The following is a 14,696-nucleotide window of genomic DNA, read 5'->3' on the forward strand; positions in this document are numbered from 1 at the left end:
ACATCAGAACGATGAGGACAGAAGATAACCTAGAAGAGTTGCAAGAAGAACTTAAGACCATAAAATGGGACGTAGTAGGCTTATGCGAAACAAGGCTTAAAGGCGAAGAAACGACTCTACTAAAATCAGGACACACTTTGTACCAATACAATTCAGGAAATAACCAAGGTATAGGAGGCGTAGGCTTTTTGGTACATAAAAGAATTGAAAACTTCGTAACTAAATTCCAAGCGATTTCTAATAGAGTTATCTATCTGGTAATAAAACTAAATTGTAGATACAGCATTCAAATAATCCATTGTTATGCGCCAACTTCTTCTGCAGATGATGAAGAGGTAGAACAACTTTATGAAGACATTACAAGAGCCAGAAACCTAGAGAAAACATATTAAGTAATAATTACGGGAGACTTCAACGCTAAAATAGGAAAGAACGAAAATAACAACGACAACGAATATATTGGAAATTTTGGACTGGGAAGTAGAAATCACAGGGGAGATATGCTCGCAAATTTCCTCAGCAAAGAAAAGCTATTCTGCTTAAACACATTCTACAAGAAAAAGATGCAGAGAAAATGGACGTGGCACAGCCCAGACGGCAAAGTAAAAAATGAAATTGACTTTATACTCTCTAACTTCAAAAACATTGCTACATATGTTACTGTACTAAATTCTGTCGACACTGGTAGTGACCATCGATTAATTAGGGTGCGAATAGAAATAAATACGAAATTCGATAGAAGAAAATTATTAACACAGGATAAATTACCAAACATAGAAGCACTCGAAATTAATCAGGAGGAATATCAAAGTGAACTAAAAAAGAAACTAGGATCTTTACCAGTATTCAGCACGAAAGATATAAATGAAATAACACAAAAATTAACGAATGACATAACATCAACTACAAAAAAGATCTGTGGTAAAAATAAAAATCCGAGAAAAACGAAACTTAGACAAACAACACTGGATTTAATGGAAGAAAGAAGAAGAACATCTAAAAATTACCAGAATATAAGGCTATCAACAATAAAGTTAAAAAGAGCATAAGGTCAGACTTGCGGGCTTATAAAACAAAACAAATATTGCAAACCATCGAAGACAATAGAAACATGAAAGTATTGAAATCAAATTTAACTAAAGGAAAATTGAAGATAACTAAAATCAAAAACCAACAGGGGAATACGGTGACGGAAAAAACTCAAATAATCAAGGAAATACAAACGTTCTACAAGAATCTTTATACATCCACTATACAGAACCCCGGAACAGACCATAGAACAATTCTAAACGTCGGCTCGGAAACTCTCCCTAAAATAACTTCTTCGGAAATTAGACATGCCTTACAGCAAATGAAGAATAAAAAAGCTCCCGGCGAGGATCATATAACGTCTGAAATGTTAAAAATGGGTGGCAACACCGTTGTAGAGGTTGTGGAAGTCTTGCTGAATAGGTGTCTAATAGAGAAAAGAATACCCAATCTGTGGGAAAACGCCGAAATAATACTTTTATTTACACAAGAAAGAAGACACTACTAATATTGAAAACTACAGGCCTATAAGTTTGTTGTCACATTTATACAAATTGCTAACAAGAATAATAACCAACCGCATAACACAAAAACTTGATTTATATCAACCGGTTGAACACTATTGAACAGGTGGCATTTCGAAAAGGGTTTGGTACTAACGATCACTTACAAATCATCAGAACACTGGTAGAAAAAACCACAGAATATAATGTACCCTTACATATGGCATTTATTGACTTTCACAAGGCTTTCGATAGCATTGAAACCTGGTCCTTTTTGTCAGCCCTCAGGGATGCTCGAATAGACTCACGGTACACTACACTGATTAAAAATATTTATGAACAGGCCACATTCCACATCAAAATCAATGAAGACCAAAAAACCGAAAAAATACGCCTTGGTAAAGGTATTAGGCTTCTTCTTCTTCAGGTGCCGTCCTCGTTCCGAAGTTTGGCTATCATCAAGGCTATGCGTATTTTTGATACCGTAGATTTAAATAATTGGCAGCTGCTGCACTTGTACCAATCTCTTAAATTCTTCAACCATGAATGTTTTCTTCTGCCAATGGATCTTTTACCTATTATTTTTCCCTGAATAATTAATTGTAGTAGCTGGTACTTTTGTCCCCTCATTATATGTCCCAAGTATTGCAGTTTGCGCTTTTTAATAGTAAGCGCAAGTTCTTTTTCTTTCTACATCCTTCGCAACACTTCCATGTTTGTCACTCTATCTGTCCACGATATTCTCAGTATCCTGCGGTACATCCACATCTCGAATGCTTCTATTTTCCTTGTATCGATCTTTTTCAGTGTCCAAGCCTCCATTCCATAGAAAAGAACTGACAGCACGTAACATCTCATCAGGCGAATTTTAAGATTTAAACTTAGCTCTCTTCCGCATAAAACTGTTTTCATTTTGGTAAAAGTAGCTCTAGCTTTTTCTATTCTGATCTTGATTTCTTCAGAGTTGTCGTTGTTTTCATTAATCACAGTTCCCAGGTAATTATATTTTCTAACACGCTCAATTCTTTGATCATGTACGGTTATGTCAGAAAAATTTTGTGGAGATTTCGACACTATCATTATTTTTGTTTTTTTGATGTTAAGTGATAAACCGAACTTTTCGCTGCACTCTACTATTCTGTTTATCAGTGTTTGGAGATCTTCCGGGGTATTAGGCAAGGTGATACTATTTCACCAAAACTTTTTACCTTAGCATTGGAAAATGTATTCAAACAGCTCGACTCGGAGGAAAAAGGTCTAAACATTGATGGTGTACGTTTGAGTCATTTGAGGTTTGCGGACGACATAGTATTATTCAGTACAGATATCAAGGAACTGGAGCAAATGATGAAGGAACTAAACCAGCAGTCAAATAAAATAGGTCTCAAAATGAATCTTCAGAAAACAAAAATAATGAGTAATGTACAAACTAATCTTGTTATTGACAACGTCAGTCTTGAAAATGTAGACCACTATATATATCTTGGACATACCATTAAAATCGGCAAAGAAAACCAAATAGCCGAAATAAAAAGACGCATACAATTGTCTTGGGTAGCTTTCGGCAAGTTAAGCTTTATCTTGAAGAATAGAGATATACCAATGTGTCTAAAACGTAGAGTTTATGACAAATGTATCTTGCCTGTAACTACATATGGACTGGAGACCATGGCCTTTACAAATAAAACCTTAGAGCAGCTCAGTACAACTCAAAGAGCGATGGAGAGGGCCATGCTAGGGATTAGTTTGAGAGACAAAATTCGAAATATCGACATTAGTGAAAGAACAAAGATTACTGATGTCGCAGAACGTATAGCAAGGCTCAAGTGGCAATGGGTCGGACATGTTGCCCGAGATAATCCCGAAAAATGGACACAGAGACTAACAAACTGGAGACCAAGAGAGAACAGGCGAGGAGTAGGCAGACCGCAGAAGAGGTGGGCAGATGATATCAAACAAGTCGCGGGCAAACAGTGGATGAGAATTGCCAAGAGTAGAAATCGATAAAAGCAAATGGAAGAGGCCTATGTCCAGCAGTGGACGAACACAGGCTGAAGAAGAAGAAGAAGAAAGCACAAGAGACGACGAATATAGAAGAAAGCAAATAAAGGACACTTTGGCCACGTATTTACCTTCTTTTCATCTAGGAAAAGGACCGAAAGACAGTGTCAGGTACTCAAATCTGAGTAAAGATGAAAAATATAAAGGCAGTTTATGTTTTTATTTAATTAAGAGTTGGACCACCATCTCCATATAGCTATTTCAGCATCTATGCATCCTCAGTGAAGCTATGGCCAAAGTGTCCTTTATTTGCTTTCTTCTATATTCGTCGTCTCTTGTGCTTATATATTGTAAAAGCCGGAGATACAGGATGCAGCCAGAAAGCAGCTTCTTAACGAAAAGTCTTGGATTTAAAATATTGTTTATTATTTTTATTTCAATTATTCTAATTGTATAAAAGTAGCAAACTTTGTATCTAGGGCCTTTTGTCTTCCTCGTATTACGAGAGATGTCGCTGTTTTGCGTCTCAAACGGTGGGAACATTGCATCGCGATGTTTTCTCATAAATAGGCAGGATTGTTGATATTTGTTTCAGAGTTGTGACTGCATAGCTTCACTGATGATGCATAGATGCTGAAATAGCTATATGGAGATGGTGGTCCAACTCTGAATCACATAAAAACAAAAACTATCTTTATCTTTTTTAAATAAATTTTGTATTCAGCGAGGAGTACAACAAAGAGACACTATCTCTCCAAAGCTATTCACGACACTTAGAACATACTTAAGAAGACTACTGCCATACTACTATTTAGAACGTTGCAGTTAATATTATGTGTTCTGTAGCAATTTGGTTTTTCCCTGTTATTATTATAGTCTCTTATTCTAAACAACTTAATATTTCATTTAAATATCGATGATTCAAGGGAACCAATTAAGGATTTGTTATTTCAACACCCGATGCACCAAATTCCGATTCTAATAGGATTTTGTGTCCTAATGATAATGCGCGTGTCGAATAATTCCTACGTTTCGATCGATTTTATTAATTCGATAGCGAAGCCGATATCAATTTAGGTGTAGACTAATAGATGCTCTAACAGTGGTGGTGCGGTAGCCTCAATAGGAATAGTCTTCGAGTTTGTCCCGACGTGTTTGCGTTCCCACGCGGCCGTGAGGCGCCGTCAAATTGGCAGCCCTTATTAGAGTCGCAATTGTTATGGGATGGTTTTTATGGGATTAATCTGGGGAATACTATAATTTTAAATCGATCTATTGTTTACTAACATATCAGACGTTATTAGAGTGTTATTAGACGTTTTATGAGACTTACCAGATCAGTTTAATATAGGATTGTTGTGCAAATATAAACATTTTTGAAAATGAATCTCTACAAATTAATGAGATTTTACTTCTTCATATCCATGTTTCACACAGGAAGTCAAAGATTTAGCAAAAGAGAAGAAAGATGCATACGTAAGATATATTAACAATAGGACCCCAGAAGAGTATCAAAGATATAAATCAGAAAGAAATAGAACAACTAACAGAATCAAAGATCTAAAACAAATATATTGGGAAAAATTCTCAAATGACATGGAACATGATTTACGAGGAGGTCAAAGGAAGGTATGGAACATATTGAGGAACAGGAAGAAGCCAGTTACCGAAGAATTACAAATTAACGCAATAAAACCAGAAGAATGGGTAACTCATTTCGAGAATCTATACAAAGACGATAACGACGATAATAATGAAGTACAAAGAAATGACCTACAAAACATTCACCAAGAAGAAACAGAGAATGACAACATCACCCAAGAAGAAGTAAACGAAGCAATCAAAAGATCAAAAAATAGAAAATCACCAGGTCCGGATAATATACCAAATGAATTAATTAAATACGGAGGTACAAAAATAATAGAAGAGATAACAACATTATTCCAAAAAATTGTAAACAACATGACAGTACCAGAGGAATGGAGAGAGAGTATAACAATACCCATCTACAAGAAAGGCGTAAAGACAGATCCTACGAACTACCGAGGAATTACACTACTCAATTCTACATCAAAACTATTGACCAAAATTCTATCCCAAAAAATATATAAGAAAGCCGGTGTATCGGAAGAACAACAGGGTTTTCGCCCAAACAGATCTACAATAGACGCTATTTTCATAATGCGACAATTAGTTGAGAAATCAATAGAATTCGACAAGCCCATGTTCACATGCTTTGTAGATCTGAAACAAGCATTAGACAGAGTACGATTAAAGGACGTGCTCACTATCCTTGAAAAGAAAAACATAGGTCAGAGGTATAGAAACATAATCAAAGAGCTCAATAGATCCAACAAAACACGAATTAAAACCACACTGGAAGAAATCAAAATCAATGCAGGCATTAGACAAGGGGACAGCCTCAGTCCATGCCTATTTAATTTAATAATGGATGAAGTTATAGGTAGTGTTAACATAATGAATCAGGGATACAAAATGGGTAACCGAACCATGAGAATACTTTGCTACGCAGATGATGCAATCTTAATAGCCGAAAACGAAGATGACTTACAACGCCTACTACAAAAATTCAAAATAACCGCCGAAAAGTATAACCTGACACTATCCAAAGAGAAAACCCAATCGATGGTAATATCCAGGAACCCAATTAGATGTAAGTTAGTAGTGGACGACCATATAATCGAACAGGTAATGGATTGCAGATACTTAGGTGTGGAAATATCTAGCGACAGGCATCTGTGGCAAGAATCAAAACAGCAGGCAATAAAAGCAGCGAGAATATCTGGTTTCCTGAGGGATATAATCTGGCGGAATAAATATATGAGCACCGAAAGCAAAGTCCGCATTTATAAGACATGTGTTAGACCCGTACTGACAGCTGAGACAAGGGCCGAGACAACAAAGACCAAACAGATAATGAGAGCAACAGAGATGAAAACCCTAAGATCCATAAGAGGTATCACACTCAGAGATAGAGTACGAAACGAAGACACATTGAGAGAGCTAGGCGTTCAGGACGTAGTGAGATGGACAAGAGCACGACGACGCATGTGGAGGGACCACGTAGATCGGATGGACCCTGAACGTATGGCGCATTGGGCGAAAACACAGAAGCCCAACACCAAGCGACCCATAGGAAGACCCAAAAAACGATGGTACGAGAGTTGGAGCTCCGGATCGCAGCAAAGACTGTAACAGAAGAAACAGGACATAGTCCTATTACAACAAGAAGAAGAAGATATGCATTGTCCGGACAATTTTAATTTTGTTTGCGGCGTTTCTAAATAACTCGATCGATGTTAGTCCAAACCATTGGCGTAAGTTTTGAAGCTTTTACTGTCTTCTTCTTCCGAATCCGCGATTTCTCTCTATTTTACCTGTATTGTCAGTTGCAGTATACGATATTTATCATGTCTCATAATATGAACGAGGTATTCAAGTTTTTGTTTCTTAATTGTCAAAGAGATTTTATTTTGTTTTCCCATTCGACACAATACCTACTTCTAGGTTGGTGGTGTGGGTCGTCCAGGATATTTTGAGGATACGTCGGTACACCCTCAATTCGAATACCTCTAGCTTTTTCATTAGTGTTTCCGATATTGTCCAGGCCTCTGCGCCATACAGCAATACATATAATTTTATTGGGAGAGATATGTCGCAATGGGTAAATAGATTTCTCATGTTGATAAATGTTACTCTAGCCTTTGTAATTATAGATCGTATTTCGCTTGTTTGATGCCATTTCAAGTTGCCAAGGCATACATATGAGTCTATTTGTTGCATTAATTAATTAATACAAAACATTAATAAGTTAAACAAAATTTGTTTAACTTATTAAGTTTTGTATTTTGATAACGATTTCCGCGGTACCCACAATAAAGATTTTCCACGGTAAGCATCAATAAGTTTGATAATATTTGCTTCCGCCCACTACATTACAAGAAATATTCAACTCAGGCGCGCCAAAACCAACCAACCACTCGCAAACCCGTTCAAATGCGTATTGCGATCCATCACAGCGTTTGTTGAAAAACCGACAAAAGTTGGATCGTGGTGCGCCGTGTGCGTGCCGTTTGTGCGCCACTTGAAAACACGTACTGCTTTATACCACTCAGTAATATTTAATTTAACCTTCGACATTATGTAAAAATCGATAATAGAACCAATTTTACAATCTGAAATATTAATAATTTAAATGTTAACCAATAGTAAAGAAACTGGCATTTTTGAAACCAAAATTCAGATTAGTCATCGCAAAATAATAGAGAAAACTTCTTGATTTTCCTTCATGATTTTCAATCTTCAATTAAATCGTTATTCAATGTAATTGAAGAGGTGGATTCCAAAAGGTCTTAAGTCAAAAAAGTTAATTTTTCAGGAACGAATTTTTTCTAATTTTAAGAATATAATTAATTGTTACTTTGGAATAGAATCAGTCATGTAATTTGGAGGTTCAAATTCTTGTTTCAAGACAATTTAAAGTAAGACTTGAACACAAAATCATGGCTTTTAAGAAGGTAAACATTTGGTTTTTTTTTCAAAACGACCTTAAGTCAGTGACTTAAGCACTTTTGGAAAATTCAAACTACCTTAGTCAGTGACTTAAGAATTTTTGGAAAATTCATATGGGAGACACAACTGCATAGAAAAAGCATGACTAAAGCACTTTTGGAAAACATTATCTGTTATGTCTATTAAAACGTAATCTGTATACTATACTTGACTTAAGCTTTTATGACATGAATTCTTTTTCTAATGTTAGAAATGATGCTCTAGAATCAGATCCAACTAAAACCTCAAAATGTGAAAAAAATGACTTAAGAGCCCTTTTGGAATCCACCTCTTCAATTTAGTTATAAATTGTAATTTTTGAGGTTTTTAGTTAATAAATTACGAATATTTATTTTAATTTTGAATAATTTCATGGGGCTCTGTAGAAAAACTACACTCACCGGCACAAAATTCCGCCACCCAAAATTTTTGATTTAAGTTTGACAATCTATAACTTTTATTTGTACTCCTATTTTCAAGATTCTTGCATCAGTTTGTAGGTACATGTATTAATGTCGTCCGTTATTATTCCGGTAACAAAAAATTTTTGCTTAGATGGCATTATACGAGGGTGAATGGAAGCATTGTTTTTCTCCTGACTTCAAAAAATTCTGTGGAAAAATTGGAGGGCTGATTGTGTTTCATACTCCTTTTGTATTATCCTGTAGGTATCACTATAGTTTTGTTTTTTGAATTATCCGAAAATCTCTTTTCTTGTAAGAGTTGTAAATAAAAATACTGCTTTGAAGGTTTATTTAATTAACAATATCAAACGCACTAAAATTAACAAAACAAAACAAAATTAACAACAAAACAAAACAATTAAATAGCGGGTGTGTTCACCTCTTGTAGCAACGACTGCTCGCAATCTGTTTAGCATCGAATAAAGATATGTTATTCTTGCCTGGAGAATAGCCCGATATTCCTCTACCAGGGCCATAACTGTACCAAATTTTCTGAAGGCCTAGGATGACGGCGAATAGCTTTTTTTAATTCATCCCATAAATGCTCAATAGGATTGAGGTCTGGGCTGCATGCGGTCCATTCTAATCTTATCAATTCAACCTCTATTTTATGAGTCAATCAGTGTTTTTATTTACAAAAAATGGTACAGCTCTTACAAGAAAAGAGATATTCGGATAATTCAAAAAACAAAATTTTAGTGATGCCTCCGGGATAATATAACAGAACTATGAAACAAAATCAAGTATTCCATTTTTGTACAGAATTTTTTAAAGTTAGGAGAAAATACAACGCGTCCATTCACCCCTGTATAATGCCATGCAAGCAAAATTTTTCTGTTACCGAAATAATACCAAACGATATCAATAGATGTACCTATAAACTGATGCAAGAATCGTGAAAATCGGAGTACAAATAATAAAGTTATAAATTGTCAAACTTAATCAAAAATTTTGGATGGCGGAATTTTGTGCCGGTGTGTATATAGGTATGCAACATTGCGAACAGTGAACTTTTCGCACTTGCCTAATCACTCGCTCCGTCAAATATTCCATTCGTGAATAAAAGGAGCACTTTATAAACTTATCCTGACAAAAAAGTTATCCTCAAAATTAATAAATTTTCTTTTTATTTCTAGCAAAGTGCCAGCTTTTCTCAATATTGTCGATATCGCAGGTTTAGTAAAAGGAGCGTCGGAAGGTCAGGGACTCGGAAATGCATTTCTTTCACACATCAGTGCCTGCGATTCCATATTTCACTTGTGCAGTAAGTACCTGTATCAGTACCTTTACTATTATTCTAAGATACAATATAAGGTCGATTTGCACCGATCTGTTTAAGGGATAAAAATGATTGAATATGAAATTTAGCATGTTAACAATTACAAAAAACAAGGGTTGCCCGATCTAATCATGTTCTAACTATAATTAATTAATAATTAAAAAATGACATTTTTTTATAGATAAAAAAATTTTCGACCCGGGCAGATATTATTTCAGATTTTTTAGATCATTCTAAACAAAAAAGGTCTTTTGTAATTGTTCTCCAAATTTGATCGTTTTCTAGTTATAAACAATTTAAAACTGAAAAAATAACGAAAAATGACGATTTTCAAGGCTCAAAAACATAAGTATAAAATATCATTTTTGAAATTACGAAGTACCTAAATTCAGGTTCAAACCTTATTCTATGAGTTCTTGATAAGTCTTTTGGACTTATTTCCTTTTTAAACATTGTTTTTTAGTTGTTAATAACCGTCTCCCCATAAGAAACCTTCCTCATTAACAATTAAAAAAATATGTTTTACAATAAAACATGGCTAAAATTCTTATCGAGACCTGACAGAAAAAGGTTTGATCTTGAATTTATGTACTTGATGATTACAAAAATGATATTTTTTACTTATGTTTTTGAGCCTTGAAAATTTTCATCTTTCATTCTTTTTTCAGTTTTAAACTGTTTATAACTCAAAAACGATCAACTTTAAAGAAAAAATACAAAAGACCTTTTTTGTTTAGAATGATCCAAAAATCTGAAATAATATCTGCCCGGGTCGAAAATTTTATTTTAAAATTCATAAAAAAATGGTCATTTTTAATTATTAATTACTTATAGTTAGAACAAGATTAGATCGGGCAAACCTTGTTTTTTGTAATTGTTTTGTAATGTAATGCTAAATTACATATCCAATACTTTTTATTCATTAAACAGATCGGTGCAAATCGACCTTATATCGGATCCTCTACTATATATAAATTCCTCTTTACGAGAAGTAGACACAAATAAGACCTGAAACTGAATAGTCGAGTATACCTAGGTATAGCCCACTTCCAAAATAGGCTAGGCTATGACCAGGTGGACATTTTGAGCATCTGAAATATATATTTTTTTTGATATTTATAGTATGTATTTGTATTCTAAAAACTTATTTATACTTGAAAAGTAAAAACATGTTTTTTGAGAACATTGATTTTTCTACTGACTGACATCAATGTATTTGAATAAAAGTCCTCCTTGCATTGCTATAAAAATATTCCTAAAGAATTAAACTTATAAAAGATGCCAGTAACGTCGTTACTTAAAGGTGGATGATCCTCTACATTTTTATCCTTATGTGCGTAAGGATCGAAAAGTGTTCAGGGCCCGGATTACGTACACTCGATACGCATCGTATCCGCCATGTTTTACTGTAGCGCCTTATGGGAAAACATGGCGGATACGATGCGTATCGAGTGTACGTAATCCGGGCCCTGGTTTCTACATTATTACTGAGTCGTCATGTAGAAATCTACAATTAAGTTGAAAATGTTACCACAGTAACATGCTACAGTAGAGCCATCTCTAGGATCAGAAACAAATTAAATAAGGGTTCATATCAACCTTAAAAACGGTCAAATTGACCTGTCTGAATTTTTAATGTAACATAGGAAGAGAGTATAACGTCGTCGCCACTGCAAAACTCTCAAAGTCCACTTTTGTCAAAATTGAATTAAGTGTCCTGATCGATTCACAATATCAGTTTTCATAGTCTGGCAGAAGTAACGAAGTCCTAGAAAGTACGAAGAGTAGGTTGCCCAAGTCACTAAAAAATATGCATATGTCCAAAATTACCATTTTGTTGTCAGTCACTAAATGTTCGTTTTCTCAGATCTGTTATTTTGGACTTTAATGACTTTTGCCGTGACGACGACGATAATATCAACAAAATAGAGAGCAGGAAAAGTAGCTTAGGGGCCGTTCCAGTATTACGTAACGCAGGTTGGGGTGGGGGTCAAAAATCTACAAAAATGGCGTTACGTAATACTTGAACGACCCATTAAGGTGCGTTACGTAGGGGGGGAAGGGGGATCAAAAATCTTCAAAAACCGCGTTACGTAATACTTGAACGCCCCCTGTAGTGATTATGGTACGACTCAATTAGCGGGTGGGTTAGCATGTGTTTTGAGTCATATACACAGCTATGGTACTATAAGATCATGTGGTACTCTTTAGTTCACTTATTAGACTAACCCTCCTTTTATTGCCAAACCATTATCACTGTTACATTGTCTAATGGGGCAAATTGTGTACCAGAGTCGTTAACTAAGCACATCCAGGGCCGCGCCGTCCACGTGGTGCAATATGTGCGGCGCACAGGCGCCAGCAATTAAGGGGCGCCACTAGAGTTGGTACAAAACTTTTACGCAGGTCGAAACAACACTTACCCATTTACCGACCTTGCCACCCCGTATATCTCAACTTTAAAGGTAGGTAGGCCTTTGAAATTTGCCTACATTTCGTATTGATTTATACAATCTGCATAAACAAGAAAAATCCTGTAAAGACATGCAACCACCGGTCCAGCAGAATTTATGCTTCAAAGCCATTGTACAAGAATTTGATAGAAATTATGATGCTTTATGTGATATAGCACATTCGGATAAATTTGATCTTGATTCAAAATATCAAGCTAGGTTTAGGAGATAAAATATCTTAAATAAATTTACATTTATATGCTCAGTCCACATTTATATTTATGGTATGAAGTTCTGATGAAAGTTAATTTCGTCAGCAAAAGTTTACAATCAAAAACAATGAATATACTAAATGCTTTACAAGAGTTAAGGACGTAGTCAAAATTTCGCGCCAATGTGTTTTAAATTCATTAATTTTTTTCAAATCCTGAGAAAACTAATAGGTATTTTTGAAAAATTTAAACCCAGAATGAAAGATTGCATTATTACCGAGGGCCGAAAGCCCCTAAAAACTTCTATAATGTTTATTTTAATAAGTTACAGAGGTGAAAAAAAAGAAGAGAACATTTAGTGTGATTTTTAGTTTTAAATATCTCATTCAAATGAAACTTTTCGGTTATTCTGAGATACTTTCGGCCCTCGGTAATAATGTAATCTTTCATTCTGCGTTTAAATTTTTCAAAAATACTTATTAGTTTTCTCAGGATTCGAAAAATATTAATTAATTTAAAACACATTGAAGCGAAATTTTACGTCTACGCCCTTAAAACAATTCTTGCTCTAGTTTCGGATAGATAGCAAATTTAATGATGTTATTACTACAGCAAATAAAACTGCAGAGAAACGGGATGTGGAGCCCAGTTTTCAACCAGCCACACAGTTACGGCGTCGGAATAAAAGCAGGCAGTTCGATTACGAACATAAAGACGAACAGATTTTGGATCCTAAAATGTCATACAAAGTTCATTTCTTTTATTGTGTTCTCGACCAAGCATTAATTTCAGTAAATGAAAGATTTTCCATATTGTAGAATCATGTTGATTCTTTCAAATTTTTATATAATTTGAACGACAGTACAGAAAACTCACAATTAAAACTTTTGTGTAGAAATTTGTAAAAAAAATGAGATTTATTGATCATCTAGATATAGAGGGAGACGATTTGTGTGAAGAAATTATACAGCTTCAGCCTTTGTTAAAAGAATTAAATAATGATGATTGTAAAATTTTAGATTTATATTTTTAAACAAATTTACTACAGTTTACCCAAATTTAACAATAGCTCTTCGCATTTTGCCCACTCTGTCCATATCTGATGCCACTACTGAAACATCTTTTTGTAAACTGAAACTTATAAAAAATTATTTAAGATTTACCATCAGTCAAGAACGGTAGACAAATTAATCTAATATCCCTATAGAGTCGTCAGTATTAAATCAAATTGATATTCATCATATTACAAAAAGATTTTTCGAACTGAAGACGCGACAGACGCGAAAAATAATTTTTTATAAAATAGCTGTATTTTTACATATATATTTTTTATAAAGTATTTCATGTTTACCTACTATACCTATAATATTTAGTTTTTTATGCTGTTACGCCAAATATTTATTTTTATTTAATTATTTTAACTTACTTTATTTTTCTGTTGGATGTGTAAGAATTCTTAGTTAATTTTTTTTAGTTACAATAAATAATTGTTCTTTTTAGGCGCCATTAAACGTTTTGCACACAGGCGCTACCACGTGCTGGCGCGGCACTGAGCACATCCTTCAGACAACAATTCCAAACTGTTTTGTCAACACTTCCTCTTAATGTATCCACTTTTTCCGAATGAGAAGAGAGCACGTAAAAGTAGTATAAAATGTATCTATCTTATTTTACGTTGTCAGGCGTTCTTCTTCATGATGTGCCTATCCGTGGTGAATTTTCGGCGATTATCATGGCAATCTTTATCTTGTCTGCAGCAGCACGGAAAAGCTGAGCAAATGTTGTCTTGAAAGGTTCTAACCAGAATGTTCTCCTTCTTCCTGGACCTCGCTTTCCAAATATTTTATCTTCGTTTTATTGTCCACGATTCAACACCATAAAAAATAACAGAGAAGACGTAGTATCGCAGAATTCATACTCTTTTATATCAAGAGGCAAGTAGTTGCTCTTGAAAAATACCCCCTTCTGGTGGAAAGTGGATCTGGCTTTTACAATGCGCGCTCTTATTTCTTGGTTGTTCGTCCATACTTGCTTTGTTATGGAGCTTATGTACATAGTCACTCTTTCTACTGGTATTTGGTTGACGTATAGTTGACTTTCTTTTATCTGTTCCTTGCCAATTATCATGAACTTTAGTTTCTTTACATATTGAGTTCAAATTGTTGACTGTATACTATTTGTTC

General features: G+C 34.7%; 1 protein-coding gene across 1 annotated transcript in view; it reads left to right on the top strand.

Moving 5' to 3' along the window:
- LOC114328845 (obg-like ATPase 1) overlaps window positions 1-14,696 on the top strand; it is a 286,804-nt gene that overhangs the window by 111,028 nt on the left and 161,080 nt on the right. The window contains exon 4 of the mRNA XM_050645847.1: window positions 9,706-9,833. Within this exon, the coding sequence (XP_050501804.1) occupies window positions 9,706-9,833 (128 nt within the window). The remainder of the gene's footprint in view (window positions 1-9,705; window positions 9,834-14,696) is intronic.

The sequence above is a fragment of the Diabrotica virgifera genome, chromosome 3 (genome assembly GCF_917563875.1).
Source record: "Diabrotica virgifera virgifera chromosome 3, PGI_DIABVI_V3a".
NCBI lineage: Eukaryota > Metazoa > Arthropoda > Insecta > Coleoptera > Chrysomelidae > Diabrotica > Diabrotica virgifera.